The 19,676-nt window shown below is 41.9% G+C and overlaps 2 protein-coding genes across 4 annotated transcripts; one reads left to right on the top strand and one right to left on the bottom strand.

The window, feature by feature from the left end:
- The first annotated feature begins 209 nt into the window (after positions 1-209).
- Positions 210-13,547, top strand: eif4e2 (eukaryotic translation initiation factor 4E family member 2). 3 transcript variants are annotated; one of them, XM_014192046.2, is made up of 8 exons: positions 210-346; positions 4,760-4,874; positions 10,572-10,706; positions 10,826-10,930; positions 11,380-11,532; positions 11,645-11,781; positions 11,888-11,964; positions 12,182-13,547. In XM_014192046.2, the coding sequence occupies exons 1-7, from the start codon at positions 327-329 to the stop codon at positions 11,934-11,936; spliced, it is 714 nt and encodes a 237-aa protein (XP_014047521.1). In that variant the 5' UTR covers positions 210-326; the 3' UTR covers positions 11,937-11,964; positions 12,182-13,547. The 3 variants fall into 3 exon arrangements, with proteins under 3 accessions (XP_014047521.1, XP_014047520.1, XP_014047519.1); XM_014192045.2 differs by having other exon boundaries at positions 4,760-4,904; positions 11,888-11,947; XM_014192044.2 differs by having other exon boundaries at positions 4,760-4,904.
- Positions 13,548-13,684: 137 nt separating this feature from the next.
- pls2 (Phospholipid scramblase 2) lies at positions 13,685-18,377 on the bottom strand. Its single transcript, NM_001140951.1, has 8 exons — positions 18,322-18,377; positions 16,793-17,150; positions 16,561-16,638; positions 16,176-16,368; positions 14,630-14,741; positions 14,339-14,438; positions 14,140-14,198; positions 13,685-13,997 (listed from the first exon to the last, which is right to left on the bottom strand). Exons 2-8 carry the CDS (start codon positions 17,145-17,147, stop codon positions 13,971-13,973), a joined length of 924 nt encoding a protein of 307 aa, NP_001134423.1. The 5' UTR covers positions 17,148-17,150; positions 18,322-18,377; the 3' UTR covers positions 13,685-13,970.
- Between the last annotated feature and the right edge of the window lie 1,299 nt (positions 18,378-19,676).

The following is a 19,676-nucleotide window of genomic DNA, read 5'->3' as shown; positions in this document are numbered from 1 at the left end:
TGACCATCATGATTGAATTATTTTGTGTTATCTAATGATGATTTTTGGACCATATCAAAATACCACACAATGCTTTACACTACTCCGTATACCCTAATGTCCACAGATGAGGGACAGTACTTTTTCTGCATCACACAAACTGTATTCTGCTACTGTAGGGCTATCTACTCATTAATCAGTAGACAATATGCACTCGGGCACGTCAACATCGCACTGTACCGTAGCCTACGTGCGCATCCCCCGCTTCGTTCGTGCGCGCCGCCGTTCCTGCGGAATTCAGGGAGCTGTGGTCGGACTCTGAAGACTCCCACCCCACCTAGAGAATAATGAACAACAAATTTGATGCGTGAGTAATCAAAGCTTTTTGAATATTTGGTGGACAATGGGCGCCCCGCTGTGAATGCAAATTCGTTGAGCGATTAGGCCTATGCCTTGCTCGTGGGTTGCTTGGAGAAAAAGAGGTGTGTCCGGTCTGGTCTGCATGCCTTGCAGGGACTGGGGGACACGCGAGTGCTTGTCACGTCTCATCGTAGTTACGCATTTCACATAACAAGATTCATGGTGACAACGGATCAATCGTTTAATAGGGAATGCTTGTCCCTTCTTGCGATAGCCCTTTTAGCGTCGAGGCCCCGCGGGCCGTGGCTGAATCCTCGGCTTGCAAGTGGTTGAAAGTCAGGGGCAGGTGCGCGCAGAGTCGGCTAAAACTATCCCCCATGCCCCTGATCACATTTAGTTATTTTAGGAGGGACAGATGGGGAAAGGTTTTTATTTAGCAAATGTTAATACGCTATTCCACTTGGAAACGTTGACAGCGACAAGCAACCGTGTGTTATGTGTATATTGGAACCACTGTGGAACCACTGTTGCAAAGTGGCCACTGGCGAGGCTACAATGTTGCACTGGTGAATGCATGCTTATAACTGTCAACACTGCACATTCGACCACATTGCTAGTGAGAGATGTTGACAAGACCCTGTTACTATACAAAAATACCAAGCAATGAAAAGCCAATCACTTTCAGCTGACAACTGTGACCATAGTATTCACATGTATATAGTGATTATTACAATGTAATAACTTAGTACATGTACACTGAACAAAAATATAAATGCAACATGCAACAATTTCAAAGATTTTACTGAGTTACAGTTGATATAAGGAAATCAGTCAATTTAAATAAATAAATTGGGCCCTAATCTATGGATTTGGGAATACAGATATGCATATGTTGGTCACAGATACCTTTATAAAAATGTTGGGGTGTGGATCAGAAAACCAGTCAGTATCTGGTGTGACCACCATTTGCCTCATGCAGCGCTACACCTCTCCTTCGCATAGAGTTGATCAGGCTGTTGATTGTGGCCTGTAGAATGTTGTCCCGCTCCTTTTCAATGACTGTTAGAAGTTGCTGGATATTGTCTGGACCTGGAACACGCTGTTGTACACATTGATCCAGAGCACCCCAAACATGCTCAATGGGTGACATGTCAGGTGAGTATGCAGGCCGTAGACAGACTGGGACATTTTCAGCTTCTAGGAATTGTGTACAGGTCCTTGCAACATGAAGTGATGGCGGCAGATGAACGGCACGACAATGGGCCTCAGGATCTATGCATTCAAATTGCCATCGATAAAATGCAATTGTGTTCGTTGTACGTAGCTTAAGCCTATTCATAGCATAACCACACCGCCACCATGGGGCACACGTTGACATCATTAAACCGCTCGCCCACATGACACCATACAGTACATGATGTCTGCCATCTGCCCGGTAAAGTTGACCCCGGGATTCATCCATGAAGAGCACACTTCTCCAGCATGCCAGTGGCCATCAAAGGTGAGCATTTGCCCACTGAAGTCGGTTATGATGCCGAACTGCAGTCAGGTCAAGACCCTGGTGAGGATGATGAGCACTCAGATGAGCTTCCCTGAGATGGTTTCTGACAGTTTATGCAGAAATGTTTCAGTTGTGCAAACCCACAGTTTCATCAGCTGTCCGGGTGGCTTGCAGGTGAAGAAGCTGGATGTGGAGGTCCTGGGCTGGCGTGGTTACACGTGGTTTGCAGTTGTGAGGCCGGTTGGACGTACTGCAACATTTTCTACAACGATGTTGGAGGCGGCTTATCGTAGAGTAATTAACCTTAAATTCTCTGGCAACAGCTCTGTGGGACATTCCTGCAGTCAGCATGCCAATTGTATGCTCCCTCAAAACTTGAGACATCTGTGGCATTGTATTGTGTGACAAAACTGCACATTTTAGAGTGGCCTTTTATTGTCCCTAGCACAAGGTGCATCTGTGTAATTATCATGCTGTTTAATCAGCTTCTTGATATGCGACAGCTGTTAAGTGGATGGATTATCTTGGCAAAGGAGACATGCTCACTAACAGGGATGTAAACAAATTTGTAAACAAACATTTTAGAGAAATAAGCTTTTTGTGCGTATGGGAAATGTCTGGGGTCTTTTATTTCAGCTCATGAAACATGGGACCAACACTTTACATGTTGCATTTATATTTTTGTTCAATGTAGTAACTCATATTTTACAATAACCTAGTTAGATAAGACTATTCAAAGTGTGTGCTCAACAAGGACCTTCATTGCTGTAAGTAATTACAGTTCAATATCATACCTGGCTTATGTGTATGAGTACAGAATTTGTGTGGATGGATGGATTAGTCTTGTCATGATGTCCCATTGTATTTTTGACAAGGTTCTGTACAGTATCTTATGGTCTTGTTTAGAGGTCGACCGATTATGATTTTTTTTAACGCCGATGCCGATTATTGGAGGACCAAAAAAGCCAGTGCCGAATAATCGGACGATTTAAAAAAAAATGTATTTGTAAAAATGACAATTATAACAATACTGAATGAACACTTATTTTAACTTAATATAATACATAAATAAAATCTATTTAGCCTCAAATAAATAATGAAACGTTCAGTTTGGTTTAAATAATGCAAAACAAAGTGTTGGAGAAGAAAGTAAAAGTGCTATATGTGCCATGTAAAAAAGCTAAGGTTTAAGTTCCTTGCTCAGAACATTCGAACTTATGAAAGCTGGTGGTTCCTTTTAACATGAGTCTTCAATATTCCCAGGTAAATTTTAGGTTGTAGTTATTATAGGAATTATAGGACTATTTCTCTCTATACGATTTGTAATTCATATACCTTTGACTATTGGAGGTTCTTATAGGCACTTTAGTATTGCCAGTGTAACAGTATAGCTTCAGTTCCTCTCCTCGCTCCTACCTGGGCTCGAACCAGGAACACATCGACAACAGCCACCCTCGAAGCAGCATTACCCATGCAGAGCAAGGGGAACAACTACTCCAAGTCTCAAAGCGAGTGACGTTTGAAATGCTATTAGCGCGCACCCCGCTAACTAGCTAGCCATTTCACATCAGTTACACCAGCCTCATCTTGGGAGTTGATAGGCTTGAAGGGGTGGGTATAATTTGTGGAACGTTCCAACAGGAATCTGTTCCGAAAAACATAAAGTAAAAGGTTGCCAACCAACAACGCATACAAAGTAGCAACGCATACAAACCTAGCTAACTAGCTGCCGAATAGGCATCAACTCACCACGTAGAAATACGAGCCTTAGGTCATTAATATGGACGAAACCGGAAACTACCATCTCGAAAATAAAACGTTTTTTTCTTTCAGTGAAATATGGAACCGTTCCGTATTTTATCTAACGGGTGGCATCCCTAAGTCTAAATATTCCTGTTACATTGCACAACCTTCAATGTTATGTCATAATTACGTAAAATTCTGGCAAATTAGTTCGCAACGAGCCAGGCGGCCCAAACTGTTGCATATACCCTGACTCTGCGTGCAATGAACGCTAGAGATGTGACACAATTTCATGTTAGCAGGCAATATTAACTAAATATGCAGGTTTAAAAATATATACTTGTTTATTGATTTTAAAGAAAGGCATTGATGTTTATGGTTAGGTACGGTAGTTTAATGACAGTGCTTTTTTCGCAAATGCGCTTGTTAAATCAACACCCGTTTGGCGAAGTAGGCTATGATTCAAGGATAAATTAACAGGCACCGCATCGATTATATGCAACGCAGGACACGTAAGATAAATTAGTAATATCATCAACCATGTGTAGTTAACTAGTGATTATGTTAAGATTGATCATTTTTTATAAGATAAGTTTAATGCTAGCTAGCAACTTACCTTGGCTTCTTGCTGCCCTCGCGTAACAGGTAGTCAGCCTGCCATGCAGGCTCCTCGTGGAGTGCAATGTAAGGCAGGTGGTTAGAGCGTTGGACTACTAACCTAAAGGTTGCAAAAACGAATCCCCAAATCCACCCTGAACAAGGCAGTTAACCCCCGGTCCTAGGCCGTCATTGAAAATAAGAATGTGTTCTTAATCTGACTTGCCTAGTTAAATAAAGATGTACACATTTTTTTTTTTAATCTGCAAATCGGTGGCCAAAAATACCGATTACCAATTGTTATGAAAACTTGAAATCGGCCCTAATTAATCGGCCATTCCGATTAATCGGTCAACCTCTAGTCTTGTTCTCCTCACTGACTAGATATCCACTTTCCCTTTCCTCTCGTCTATATATTCTATCTCTGCTGTTTATCCTCTATATATTCTGTCTGTGTACTGTTTATCCTCTATATGTTTTATCTGCATTCAGTTTATTATCTCACAAGGTCAAATTCCTGGTATATGTAAGTGCACCTGGTGAATAAAGGCAATTCTGATTTTGATTCTGTGTGTTCAGTCTGAAAGATGATGACAGTGGGGACCACGACCAGGATCAAGGCTCACAGAAAGACTGTGAGAAGGAAAAAAATGACAATGATGAGGACAATGATCAGAACACTGCCAAGAAGAAGGTGTGTGTGTCGCCCAAATATAATGCTACAGTATGTATCGTTTGTTATGCTTTCTAAATGAGATACATTATAGATGTGATGGCTCAGTTTGTTATGCTTTCTAAATGAGATACATTATAGATGTGATGGCTCAGTTTGTTATGCTTTCTTAATGAGATACATTATAGATGTGATGGCTCAGTTTGTTATGCTTTCTAAATGAGATACATTATAGATGTGATGGCTTAGTTTGTTATGCTTTCTAAATGAGATACATTATAGATGTGATGGCTCAGTTTGTTAGAGCCAAGGCCGGACTACTGCATTTGGGGCCACGGGGCACCACCCCACAACCCAAAAAAGAAAATATATATATGTGACCGACCCGCTCGATTCAGTCTATGTAGCAAAATTTGAAATTGTGTTTTTAACATTGGATAAAAGTAGAGACTCAGAGAAAAACAATTGTATATCATACACTACAGTTGGGTAACAATGGGAAAGTAATTCTGCTTTGAAAGTTGATAAGCTTGAAAACCCCACTTTTGAGAAAATGTCTCTTGATACATTTGAGAAAATGTTTTGGTACACCTACTGGAGAGGTCTTCTTTGTCTACATCCATTCAGCATCATTCACACCCTCTTAAGCTTTAACCCCACCCATCTCTTTAAGGATTCACATGAGGCCATGTGCTATACAGAGTGAGTATGGTACTGTACTAAACAACCAAAGATTTCAAGACTAAAGGCTGGTTTATACTACGTCTATTGACATGTATGTAGACAGTTGTCACAGTGACATCAATGAATGTTCTATTGTCGTCCGACATAAAAAAAAGTATTTAAAAAATATGAAAAAGTATAAACACAAAAAACGACAGGTTGCATGATGGTCCAAAATAGCATAACTGGTGTATTTTAACACCAATAAGCTCATTAGTTAAAAAATTAATTGGTATATGTCAATCTAGCAAACCAGGCAAATAAAAGCAACTTTATAGACAATGTTTTGTTAAGTTTCTAGCTTGTTAGCTAGCTAACATTAACCACATCATATAGCTGACAACGTCTTAGCTTTAGCTCATTTGTATTCGCTATTACAGGAAAATAAACTCTCAACAAGATCATTATTTACAAGTTAATGGCGAGCGAATTACAGAAAATAGCTTACGGTTGTGAGTGTGACGAAATATAAGCAGGGCATTCTACCGAAGAATTTTAGAACATGGTTACTGTCTCGTCCTCCTAACGTTATACCCTAATTTGACTTTGGTGTAGGTCATTTTGTTCTTCACATTACCGTCTCTGGAAAACTCACATATCAAATAAAATCTATGTTTATTTGTAACATGCACAGGATACAGTAGGTGTAAACGGTACAATGAAATGGTTGCTGTAAGCTAATGCACTTCTGTACATCACGCTGTAACGTACAATTGACCTTATTTTAGCACCCCACAAACATAATACTTCCAGGTCAACTGTAATATGAATACCATTGTAAAGCACAATTTCTCCTCTTTTTTGCTGCCCGGCTCTGCATGATTGAAGAAGGCAATGAGCTCCGTCGGGTCTTTTTTAAAATGACGGTTGGGGAAACGAAACTTACTGCGTGATAGAGAAAGGGGGAGATAAGCCATGTGGGGAAATGTATTTTTTTTCACCCGATCTGTCCAATTTATCACCTCTAAAATGTAAATAAAACACTATCAAGAGTTTATATAATGTGTCATTACATACCTATTGGAAGGTTTGTGTCGAATTTGAACCAGGTTTTTAGGGCTGCGCTAAAGTTATCTTCAGAAATAAACAGCGGCTGTTGCGGCTTTTGAGAGTCATGATGGCTTGCAGTAATGATGCCAAAAATGAATGCATTCAGTTGTACAATTGACTAGGTATCCCCACGTACCTTGTCCCTGTCCCTTTGTTATTTTTAAACTGCGTGAGAAGCGCTACACCTGGTGGAGAGAGGCTGTACGACACAGAATGAGTTGGTTTATGCGTACTGTACGTTACTTCATGACACGTCAACATTTAACGTAGTGTCGGAGGGGTCCGTTTTTTAAACTTTTCTCCAATACTATTGGCAGATACCATGTCAATCAACGCTTGAATATAATTTTAGTTCACACCCCAGATTTTGATGCCAACACAGTCGCTACAGTCCCAATAGTTTTCATTTCAGCCTCGTTTGAATGCAACAGTTGTGCAAATTTGTACGGAATGGGGTTAGTTGACAGTACTTGCATAGTGGAGTCTTTTGTTTAGACATGTAGATAGCTAGCTAGCTAAACAATGAACCATAATCCCAACTCATAACGTTACTACCCTTCATGAATCTGCTGGTAGCTAAAGCTAACCAACCAACTAGGTTCAATTTGTAAGTTGCTCTGGATAAGAGCGTCTGCTAAATGACTTAAATGTAAATGTAATGTTAGCTAGCTAACATTAGGCTATAACTAGCAATGCAAATGGCTCTGAGATACAAATAATATTACTATACAGATCATACATGTAACATTAGCTAGCGAGACAGCCAGCTAACATTAGCTAGCTAGCTAACAGTATGCTTTAACTTCAATGAAAACAACTTTCTGAAAAAATTAGAAACGTATAATATCTGAAAATGTAGCTAGCTAGACTCTCTTACCTGTATAAATGGATGAATACTTCTCCCTCTCTGTCACGGATTCCATGGTTGCCCTTAGTTTGAAGGTGCAATACAACAGCATTCTTCTTTTCTATTTTGTAATCCCTCCGTTATTTGCAATCAAACGCCAGAATTTTCTCCATCTCCTTAGCTATCATACTCTGCTTCCACTGGGTATTCCACTGATTTCAAAACTCGGTCCTCCAGAAAGTGGAGAGCATTAGCAACACTTATGCAGTTCTTCATGATATATTTTTAAAAAGCTGAGCAGCTCATGTTATAGACAGAAACGTGCTACATGGCAGACTAATCCGAACTCATCTCTCGGCATGTCCAGCCTTTCCATTATCTCAGCCAATCATGACTAGCTGGAAGGTTCCTGACTTTTTCTGTGGCTAAACCAACTAGGCTCCTATAAGTATCTTGGGAATTAGTTAGAAGAAAAGCTGAATATTAAACCAACTAAACCGGCCGTATTTTAATAATCAAAAAGAAAAGAAAATCTGCCTTAAGACTAAATGACTAACTAGTAGTGTGTAAACGCAAACTCTGTTTTAAATGCATTATTGTTTTTTCAGTCGCATTTCAATAACATTCTTTATAATTGCTGTTGATAACTACATTCTCTTTTCTTTTTTTTATTATTAAAATACGGCCGGTTTACTTGGGGTTTTTTGTTGTTGAAGAAAGCAGGCCTGTAAAGAAGCTCTGGTTCAGGACTAAAGGCTTCAGACAGCACATTTGATGTTCCAGAAGGAATGTCTGCCAAAAAACAATTTTAGTTTCCTGAAACAAGTCACATATATATTTTTTTTTTGGGGGGGGGGGACAGAAAGTTGTTTTCATTGAAAATGTTCAGTTTTATAATGCTATTCTACATATTTTGACTTGAGGCTGACAGAAAGTATTACATTTTAAAACAAATTTCCAGCAATTCTACACATTTTGCTATGGGGCAGAGTGAAACATTTGCTGTTTTATAGCTAATCTCATGCTATTTAAAAAAAAAAAAATGAAAAGCACATTTCCTGCTATTTTACTAATTTTGCCATGAGGCTGAGAGAAAATGTTACAGTTTCAAAGCAAATTTCCTGCAATTCAACACATTTTGCCATTGCTTATGACCCTGGAGGTTGTGGGCCCCAGGGCACATGTCATTTCGGCAAGCCGTCCCTGTTTGGAGCACAATGTTGATATCTGAACTTCAAGCTTTATGAGTACAATTCCTGTCTCATATGGTGTACTGAATAAAGGAGTTACCATGACTTCAGAAAGTATAAATACCCCTTGACTTATTCCACATTTTGTTGTGTTACAGCCTGAATTCCAAATGTATTCAAGATTTTTTTTATGTCACCCATCTGCACACAATACCCCATAATGACAAAGTGAAAACATGTTTTTATAAATTTTTTCAAATTTATTGAAAATAACTACAGAAATATCGAATTTACATAAGTATTCACACCGTTGAGTCAGTACTTTGTAGAAGCACCTTTGGCACTGAATACAGTTGTGAGTCTTTCTTGGTAAGTCTACAAGAGCATTCCACACCTGGATTGTGCAACATTTGCCCTTTATTCTTTCAAAATTCTGTTAAATTGGATGTTGATCATTGCTAGAGAACAATTTTCCGGTCTTGCCAAAGATTTTCAAGTTGATTTAAGTCAAAACTGTAACTCGGCCATTCAGAAACATTCACTGTCTTCTTGGTAAGCAACTCCAGTGTAGATTTGGCCTTGTGTTTTAGGTTATTTTCCTGCTGAAAGATGAATTCATCTCTCTGTGTCTGGTGGAAAGCAGACTGAACAAGGTTTTACTTTAGGATTTTGCCTGTGCTTAGCTCCATTCCGTTTCATTTTTTTACTTCAAGCATACCCATAACATGATGCAGCTACCACTATGCTTGAAAATATGGAGAGTGGTACTCAGTAATGTGTTGTATTGAATTTGCCCCATGTTTTTGCAGGATTCCTTTAGTGCCTTGTTGCAAACAAGATGCATGTTTTGGAATATGTTTATTCTTTACAGGCTTCCTTCTTTTCACTCTGCCAATTGGGTTAGTATTGTGGAGTAACTACAATGTTGTTGATCCAATCTCAGCTTTCTCATATCACAGCCATTAAACTCTGTAACTGTTTTAAAGTCACCATTGGCCTCATGGTGAAATCCCTGAGCGGTTTCCTTCCTCTCCAGCAACTGAGTTAGGAAGGATGCCTGTATCTTTGTAGTGACTGGCTGAATTGATACACCATCCAAAGTGTAATTAATAACTTTACCATGCTCAAAGGGATATTCAATGTCTGTTAATTTTTTTCCCCCATCTACCAATAGGTGCCCTTCTTTGCGAGGTAGTGGAAAACCTCCCAGGTCTTTGTGGTTGAATCTGTATTTGAAATTCACTGCTCGACTGAGGTACCTTACAATTATCTGTATGTGTGGGGCACAGAGATGAGGTAGTCATAAAAAATAATGTTAAATGATATTATTGCACACAGAGTGAATCCATGCAACTTATTCTGTGACTTTTTAAGGACATTTTTACTATTTAGGCTTGCCATAACAAAGGGGTTTAATACTTATTGACTCAAGACATCAGCTTTTAATTTTTTATTAATTAGCAAACTTTTCAAAAAAGATAATTCCACTTTGACAATAAGGAGATATTGTTTGTAGGTCAGTGATATATATTCTAAATTCAGGCTCTAACGCAACAAAATATGGAAAAAGTCAAGGGGTGAATACTTTCATGGGCACTGTAAGTGTGAATAAATGGCGCAGTGGTCTAAGGCTCTGCATCTCAGTGCAAGAGGCGTCTCTACAGTCCCTGGTTCGAATCCAGGCTGTATCACTTCCAGCCGTGGTTGGGAGTCCCATAGAGCGGTGAACAATTGTCCCAGTGTCGTCCAGGTTTGGTTGTGGTAGGCCTTCATTGTAAATAAGAATTTGTTTTTAACTGACTTCCCTAGTTAAATAAAGGATAAATTAAAATTACTTTAGGATAAAAGTGCCTGCTTTAGGATAAAAGTGCCTGATCATATCTTGTCTGTCTCTGCTCTGTTGTTCAGATTGCAGTTCCAGGGGTAGGGGAGCACCCCCTCCAGTATAACTACTCCTTCTGGTACTCCAGGCGCACCCCCGGCCGGCCTGCCAGCACCCAGAGCTACGAATCCAACATCAAACAGATCGGCAGCTTTGCCTCGGTTAGTCCCTATTGGGAACCGTTGTTCTTTGCCTTTCACCTTTGCAGTTTCTAGACTCAACTGATCTAGTTTAGTATGTATCTAGGGTTCTAGACTAAATCTGTCCTCCGGTCCACCAGGTGGAGCAGTTTTGGCGTTTCTACAGTCACATGATCCGTCCGGGCGACCTGACAGGCCACAGCGACTTCCACCTTTTCAAGGAAGGTATCAAACCCATGTGGGAGGTGGGTAGCAAAGATGGTGGATAAATGGAGATAGTTCACTCAGGCTGTTTACCATTTAACATTTTTTTCAGTTTCTGTCTAAAGTGGGTGGCTCTCCCATAGACACCAATGCGATAGCAGCTGGGTCTTGTCTACTTAGTTCATTTTCTTTTCATTGGGGGAGTGGGATGTCTCGCTTCCTGTATTCTTTTGATCTATCCTTATCTTTATGAGCTCACTCAGCTGACCTTAGATCACTGTCTTCACCTGTTCCCCATTACCAGGGTTGTATTCATTAGGAAGCAAATAGAAGAAAACAGACGGGATCAGGAAGGGACTGCCTAAACTAATTAGGAATGCTCATTTTCTTTTTCAATTGCAGAATGTTTGGTTTCGGTGTGCCCTAATGAATATGACACATTTGTTTCCTGCCTAATGCCCATGTCTATCTTCTCTCTGTGTCTCTCTAGGACGATGCCAATAAGCTAGGTGGGAAGTGGATTATCCGGCTGAGGAAGGGCCTGGCGTCTCGTTGCTGGGAGAATCTGATTCTGGCCATGCTGGGGGAACAGTTTATGGTGGGGGAGGAGATCTGTGGCGCTGTGGTGTCTGTACGCTTCCAGGTACACACATACATAGAGCCAGACGCGCGCATGCACACACAGACACACACACATTCTCTGTTCCAGTGTCTATTGTTGCCAACACCATGCTTCCCTCATGTCTTTCCTCCAGGAGGACATAATCTCCATCTGGAACAAGACAGCCAGTGACCAGGCCACCATTACCCGGATCAGAGACACTCTACGTAGGGTCCTCAACCTACCCCCCAACACCATTATGGAGTACAAGACACACACCGACAGCATCAAGTAAATACACACACACACAAACACAGAGCTAATGCCTGAGCTACTCGGCTTTAGCTCAGTAGGCTAAAACAGTCTGTGATACCTGGGGGGTTCTGTCTGTTCTCAGGGCCTGGGAGGACTTCCATGGTCTGGTGAACGCTGTTGGTGGTCGCTAGTCTCTAAAGCTGTGAGTTTCTGCCAAGGGTAGGAGCTGCTATGTCTTAATTCATATTCCTACACACTGGCTTGCCTCATGTTCTTACTTCTGTTGTGTCTCTGTGCATGGAAATCATGACACTAGTCATGATCAGTACTATTATTAGTACTACTGTATTAGTACGCTAGTAGTCAATTATAGGAACTGAGTGTTTCAATAACCTAACTGTCTCTGTTTATGTTTGTCTCTCTCTCATATCTCTAGATTTGTGTGTAGTGTCTTTTGGATGAAATCCGGAGGAATAATACCTTTTTAAGGATCAGTACTGTTTTACATGGCGACAGCGAGGGAGAGATAGAGAGAGATGAAGAGAGGGGGGACAGTGGCAAAAGAGCATTCCTTCCTTTCTATGGCTCATGGAACCCATTTGAACTTAACTGAAAAAGAAAATCCACTGTACGGAACACGGAACCAAGCCGGTTGTCGGTTGGTTGGAGCAAATAAGAAAAATGCTTTTTTATCTGCCTGTCAGTCAGAGATTAATGAAACCTCAGTGGGTGTTTTTCAAGCTACACTGTCCCTGATCTGCCAACAGAGGGAGACTTTGGCCAATGACTGTTGACGGAATCTTCTTCTAACAGAATATTAAACCAAACCCTTCCCATAAATAGGTATATACAGTATATTCATCATTGTGTAGCACAATCACAGTTCCCTTTGGTAGAGTTTTAAATGTACAGCAGAGAAAATGTATCTGTTTTTTTTTAACTCTGAAACTAAACAGGGTTGCTGGTGGAAGTTATTTTATTATAGTGCAGTATTTTAACTACAATGCCTCTAGTTATTTAAACTAGAAATATTATTACGTACAAAAATATATTTCTAGAAAAAGATATGTCCTTTTGAGAACTCTATTTACTTAATGAGAATCGAGAACTTGATTCTTTACCTTTGACCAGGAACTTTTCAACCCAAAGGATGGGGACCATCCTAAAGGGGGACCGCGGGTAACGTGAAACGGCCTCTTTAGAATGGACTGCCTAGCTGCCTATATCACTGTGCCTGGCCTCGAGACGGACCCAACCCAGATTAAACATTCAAAATGCCTTTCAAGATCCCACAGTGAAGATGGACATAAAATTACAACTTTAACAACAATGTAATAATGTTGTAACAATGTTATCTGTGACAACATAATCTCTCCAGTGTGGAATGGTGGTAGCCTGGGTGTCAGTCTGTTTCTGCTCTCTTGCCAACACCTTATGGAATTGTCATGCAAAACAGTTTGGCTTGACAATGATCATGGAGTTAGTCAAAATCACAAATAGATCTGGGACCAGGCTAGAATGGTGGCCCTGCTGTGATATTTCCCCCGGGTAGAAGGAGTCCCTGAACACTGACCTGGATCAGCTCATCTGACCCCCTCACCATTTAGTGCTACAGAACAGAAACTGGTCCCAGGCCAGAGCTTGGGGCTCCTTCCATCTTCTCCCCCCTGATGATATACTGCCTAGGATTGGGTGGGTGGTGCTGGAAAAAGGGTGTCTTGTCAAAACGAGGAAAGTACTGTCTGATGGATATACACCTGATGGATTATAGCAATAAATGTTGATTATGCATCTGCTGCTAACCAATGGCTTCAGTGTTCTATTCTGTGATTCACCGGTGGCGTATGTATGATGAGGAAAACATGTATTTTTCCAAACAAAGAAAGTATGAACTGATTGTCAATCAGTCAAATTGTTGTGATGGGAGCATAAGCCAATGCAAGGTATCTATTCAGTTTAATTGGATGTATCTCTTCTACTAGGACAACTACATGAGAACTAAATAAAGGAAAGGAGGTCATGCCATGCAGACTAGTACATCTTTGGTGTCGCTAACATTTGCACCCCTCCCCCAAACAACTGTCCATGTGTTCTATCTCTGATGATGCTGCGGTGTGGCATCGGGCGAAGCTGTGAAACTCGCCGATGGTCATTTGGCCTCTGCAGTTCTCATAGTCCACTTTTGATTACCTACATTTTCTCATCTCTGATTGTCTGGTGCCAGTTCAGCTCATCTCAAAGAACATATAATTCTAAAGAGAGAGGGAGAGAATGAGAGAGATGGAAGGGTCAATGTAGGGAGTACAGAGTTTGTCAGGTTCAAGTTGTATTCATTGATTCCCACAGTATTTTATCTGGGGTGTTTTTTGTGGGAGAATTTTTCTTCATGCTTACCAGTAGGAACGTGGCCGCCAGCAGAAGAAGTTTGGTCTGTGATGTCATATCCTGTGGAACTGCAGGATTGAGAGATTTTAGGAGGAGAGGGGGTTTTGCAGTGTTCTCGAACAGTAGATACTTCTATTTGTTTTGAAGGTAAAGCTATTAAGCCAAGGTTTAGCTATATGGCTTCGGGTGTAAACGAAGGATAACTCACCCTCTAACCCAAAGTATTCATGATCCATGTTGCATTCTTCGTTAAACCCAGGCCATTTCTTCCATATGGAGCCAATTTTCTCACCGATGGCTGAGACCACCTGATGTTTGACAAAGCGATAAAAATGCATACAGTAGAATGGAAGTGGTGAAACAGATATTTGCATATGGCATAAATTACCTAATGAAATAATTATTCTAAAATGAATTAAATAATATGATAATCAACCAAATATCCGACCAATCAAAGTCAATCAGATAATGGCTGGTAATGACCTGAAATAATAATGACCTGGAATTCTTGGTTAGAGAGGCATCGGTAGGGGCAGCACGATCCCTGGATTCTTATAGTGGAGGTTCCATCGGAATCACACACTTCCAGGAGAGGGGTGAACATACTCCATCTGTTAACAGGTACAACTGGTGAACACACACCTCCCTCCATATACACAACCTCTCCTGCACCCACTCACAGACGCTGATAAGAGACCAATCCTGGGTGGTGATTGTTCTTGTTGTTTTGTATTTCCTAGCGTGGGTTGATTGGTTGCATGGTCGGATGGATGATCAAGGTTTCAGCTGGTCAGTTTTCTATTGCATTGCACCACTGAGACCATTGTCCACTTGGTATCATAAGAGGTCTCCCGGGGTGACCCCTCCATACTGTAGAATAGAGATACAACACAGAGCTAATTTAAACTTCTACTTTGCTCTGAGCTCTGTTAATTGGATTCAGTGATTCTGGTGGCCTTGTCTGCAAGCTCTACTAAATAAACACACAAAGGAGACCTCTTCTAACCCTAGAGAAATACTTGGGAGAGAGAGTCAGCATTTCAGAGAGAGAGCGAGGGAAAGAGAGAGGGAACGCAAGAGGGAGTTTGGGCATTTCAGAGAGAGCGAGGGAAAGAGAGGGGGAACGTATGAGAGTTTGGGCATTTCAGAGAGAGCGAGAGAGAGAAATAGAGGAAACGATAGAGAGAGGTTGGGCATTTCAGAGAGAGAGAAATAGAGGAAACGATGGAGAGAGGTTGGGCATTTCAAATGATGGAGAGGGGGTGGGCATTTCAGAGAGAGAGAAATAGAGGAAACGATGGAGAGGGTGTGGGCATTTCAGAGAGAGAGAAATAGAGGAAACGATGGAGAGGGGTGGGCATTTCAGAGAGAGAGAAATAGAGGAAACGATGGAGAGGGGGTGGGCATTTCAGCGAGAGAGAAATAGAGGAAACGATAGAGAGAGGTTGGGCATTTCAGAGAGAGAGAAATAGAGGAAACGATGGAGAGGGGGTGGGCATTTCAGAGAGAGAGAAATAGAGGAAACGATGGAGAGGGGGTGGTCATTTGGTCAAAAATAACTAGGCCTAGTCTTTTCCATTTTTTCCACTGAATTTAGCCACCATTTTGATTGAGTGGTGTGGACACGGTGATGTAATGAGGGAAAACAAGAGGCGCAGCCGCCAGACACAAAGCTGTTTTTCCTAGTAGGAATGAAGCCACATTCCTCCCCACCCAGGACACCAGAAACCCAGGTTAGCCTGGCTCCATCCATCCAGACAGCTGTGCTATGTGCTAACTACCCCCAGTTTAGCCTCCCTGGAGACTGGGCGGGAGTGAGGAGAGAGGAGCACCACCCATTCTATTTACAGTCCTGGGTCGTATTCATTAAGCCCCAAAAAGAAGAAACAGTCTGAAATGGAGGGACTATCTGAACATTAACAAACACTCTTTTCGTTGTCCGTTGCACAGCATTTTGATTCTGGAGTGAGTGGGGGTAGGGATAAATGTGAGAAATATTCTGGGAGAGAGGTAGAGGTTGGAGGTTGATTTCAGAATAGACATACCTCTGTCGTACGCTCCCTAAGAGCTGCCGTTGGGGGGTGTAGACCCTCATTTCCATCAAGCAGCAGCCAAGGCAGCACGCGTCCACCCTGAGGGGTCTTTCAAACAGGAAGACCTGGCGGGCCTGGCGGTCAAAACCTTGTAGGGAGCAGGACCGGGCCGGGCCGCAGCACTGCAGACACATACAGGAACTCTCTGAGAAGGAGAAACAGAGGGCCCAGTTTCAATAATGAAATGGTAACTAGAAAAATGTCCATCTCAGGTGGGCAATAAAATTCAATTCTATTCTATAGATACTATTCTATTCTATGGCCACAGCTCTGTCTGTCTACAGACACATTCAGGATCTACAAGTGTAATGGCTGTATGTTACTGTTATTATTGTACCTTCTACAGCCACAAAGAGCTGCTCACTGCTGTCCCCGGTGGCAATGCTGTAGGTCCTGCGGGGGACACACTGTGGACCTGGAACACAGCAGCATGACATGACCAGGTCAGAGGGACTATCACTAATACACACATCATACCTTGTCTCATAGAATCAATAGGCAAATTGTTAGCACAAAATCATTCTTTACTCTGATGTAACTGTATATTTCACACATGAAGTTGCACTAACCTTGCAGCTCTGGCCTGGCTGTGATACGTAGTTGGCTGACTGCGTCCAGGAGAGCCAGACCCTCCTGTCCAGCCACACCATTCAACCACTGCTCCCCTGCTATCTCTGGCCCTACAGAAGCCCTGGGCCTCACGTGGCCATTCTCCCCTTTACCCCCCGGACCTCCAGGGCCTAGACCCATTTGCTGGTCTTCTGAGCCCAGGTCAGGTGGCCCGTGGTGGGGTATGGAGCCAGGCAAACCCTGGGGATCGGCGGAGAGCCTCCTTCGACTGTGGAAGGCTCTGAAGAGGCTCTCGATGTGCTTCTCTCTCTCCAGACGGCCGAAGGGGAGGGGCTGGGCGGTCACTGCTGACATAGTCTGGGACAGGATGCAGGAAGTAATGACAGGAAGTACTGTTCAAGGTTGGGGCTAATTTATAGATATAAATAGAGGACTCTGCGCACACAGACGCCAAAATGAGACAGATAAAAAATAAAAGAGTCCTCTATCATTCTCTATGGGTCAATTACGTTTGAATTTCAGTCTATTCTCAATTCAGGAAGTACACTGAAATTCCAATTCCAATTGTCATCAATGCTCTTCAATGAGGAAATATTGGAATTGGAATTTGGTTTACTTTCAGAATTGACTGGAATTGAGATGGAATTGTCTATCACTCACTTTATCCCAATATCATCCCAATATTAACCCCAATAATCTGCAATTTAGATCAGGTTCTCAAACAATCCAAAGGATTAGACCCCAAAATGAAAAAAAATAAAAATACGTGTCTGTCTAAGTATGTGTCTGCCTCTTACTCCACAGTCAACACATCCCTGGCACCAGAACAATCTCACCTCTCTGAAGACGGAGTGGAAGCAACACAGTGGCCAGCTCCTGGCTATTTCATATTCACGTCACAGCATCACTGAAACCACTACATCCATCTCCTATTGAAAACCTGTCACAATCTACAATACCTCTGGTTCAGACACTCAACTCTATGGTAATATACCACTGTTGATTTGTATTTGGTGACACTTTAAGTTGCTCTTTACACTTCGTGTTTCTCAAACCTATGTAGTTACACCGTAGTTACTCTAGTAACAACATTGTATTAAGGTATTGCTTCTGTTGCTACTTGAGTAATTAGTGTAACTACAGAGGTATAAGAGCCATTTACAATGTATCTAACCCATGTCTGAAACCTACTGCACATACTCTGTCTCCATGGACTCACAGCAAAGTGTAGCATATTGCACAGTTGTTCCTTTAACAGTAGTGGTGACAACCTCTATTTGAATGCTCTGTGTACTCCGCTCCAGAAGCAACAAGTGTTCAACGCTATTCAATGGAGTGAGAAACAACCTCTCTATGTCTGTCTTTCTGCTCATATGGTAAAAGAAATAAAAAAATCCTCCACAACATTATTTTCATGATAAGTTACTTAACAGCAAAGTATGTACAGTGTTGCTGGTTTACAATTAATATAGATGGAAGTAAGTGAGTATGTTTTTTAAACAAATGTTGCCATTTGTCAAGCTCTTACCGTCTAAGGTCCACCCCCTGGTATCTCTTGATTGAAGTTAGTGTCTAGCAGGCAAGCATCTGGGTTTTTGAAAAAGGGATGGGTGAAGTAGGCTTCTATCTAGCATTCAAGCATGTGTGTGTGTGTGTGTCTGTGTGTGTGTTTGCGAGGATGAGTGTTATGGAGGGCTGGGGGGGGGGGGGGGGTTCTCAACCCACTGGTCTCTCTGACTCTGTCTCCCCCTGTCCAGTTTCCATCCCAACCAGCCGGATTTTTCTTTTGTTGGGCCAGAAAGGCACCACTCACCCATGTAATTGAGATCCTGCTTCTGGGAGAGGGGGTGGGTGGTGGGGTGAGGGGGGCAGGAGAGAATCGGGGGATGGCTGTGTGAGAGAGGGCGTATAGGGAGACACCCCCCATCTCTCTCCATGCCTCCGGAATTTGTACAACCCCAATGTGATTGGTTGGCATTTGGTTATGATGAACGGCATTGATCCTTACATGGAGGTTTGGCTGATTTCTAGAAATTATGTTGTTGAAAGTGTGAACATGGCTCCTATCACAAAAAGTTGTTATACCATTACTTTTAATGAGAAAAAGTTCATATTTGAACAAAAAACAAATAAAGTAAAAATCATAAAGTCAACCATTTTACAAAAAACATGAAGAATGATGGTTGCCTTAAAGTTAGTACATTTATTTTTTATTTCACCTTTATTTAACCAGGTAGGCCAGTTGAGAAAAAGTTCTCATTTACAACTGCAACCTGGCCAAGATAAAGCAAAGCAGTGCTTTACACTGAAATAAAACAATAAGAACTAACTGAAACAGCAGTAGACAAGGCATATTGACATTAGAGAGAGGCATAAAGCAATCACAGGAGTTGATCAGGAGAGCTAAGACAACAATTGGTAAATGGCGATGAATGGGCAGAGAGGGTGAGTTAGGTACACACAGGACCTGAGTTCGAGGCTGATAAACAAAGTGATGTACCTTGTTAGTGAACAGTCCAGCAGCCATCAGCTGTGTAGCTGAGTGATCATAGGGTCCAATGAGCAGCAATAGGTGAGTCAGGGAGCCGTTCGGTAGTCGCTACTACGCTAGGCGAGCGGGAGACACGGCGTTCAGAAAGCTAGCGGGCCGGGGCTAGCAGATGGGTCTTCGGCGACATCACAATGGAAAAGCCTGTTGAAACCACATATGATGATTACGTCGGCAGACGAATCATGATGGATCGGCGGGGCTCCGTGTCGACAATAAAGGGTCCAGGCCAATTGGCAAAAGAGGTATTGTAGCCCAAGAATTAGCTGGTATACTTCGTCGGCTAGCCGGGAGATGGGCCTAGCTCGAGGCTAGCTCAAGGCTAACTGGTGCTT

The sequence above is a fragment of the Salmo salar genome, chromosome ssa03 (assembly GCF_905237065.1).
Source record: "Salmo salar chromosome ssa03, Ssal_v3.1, whole genome shotgun sequence".
Classification (NCBI taxonomy): Eukaryota; Metazoa; Chordata; class Actinopteri; order Salmoniformes; family Salmonidae; genus Salmo; species Salmo salar.
The sequence above is the reverse complement of the archived record's forward strand: the minus strand, read 5'-3'. Positions and strand labels throughout refer to the sequence as shown.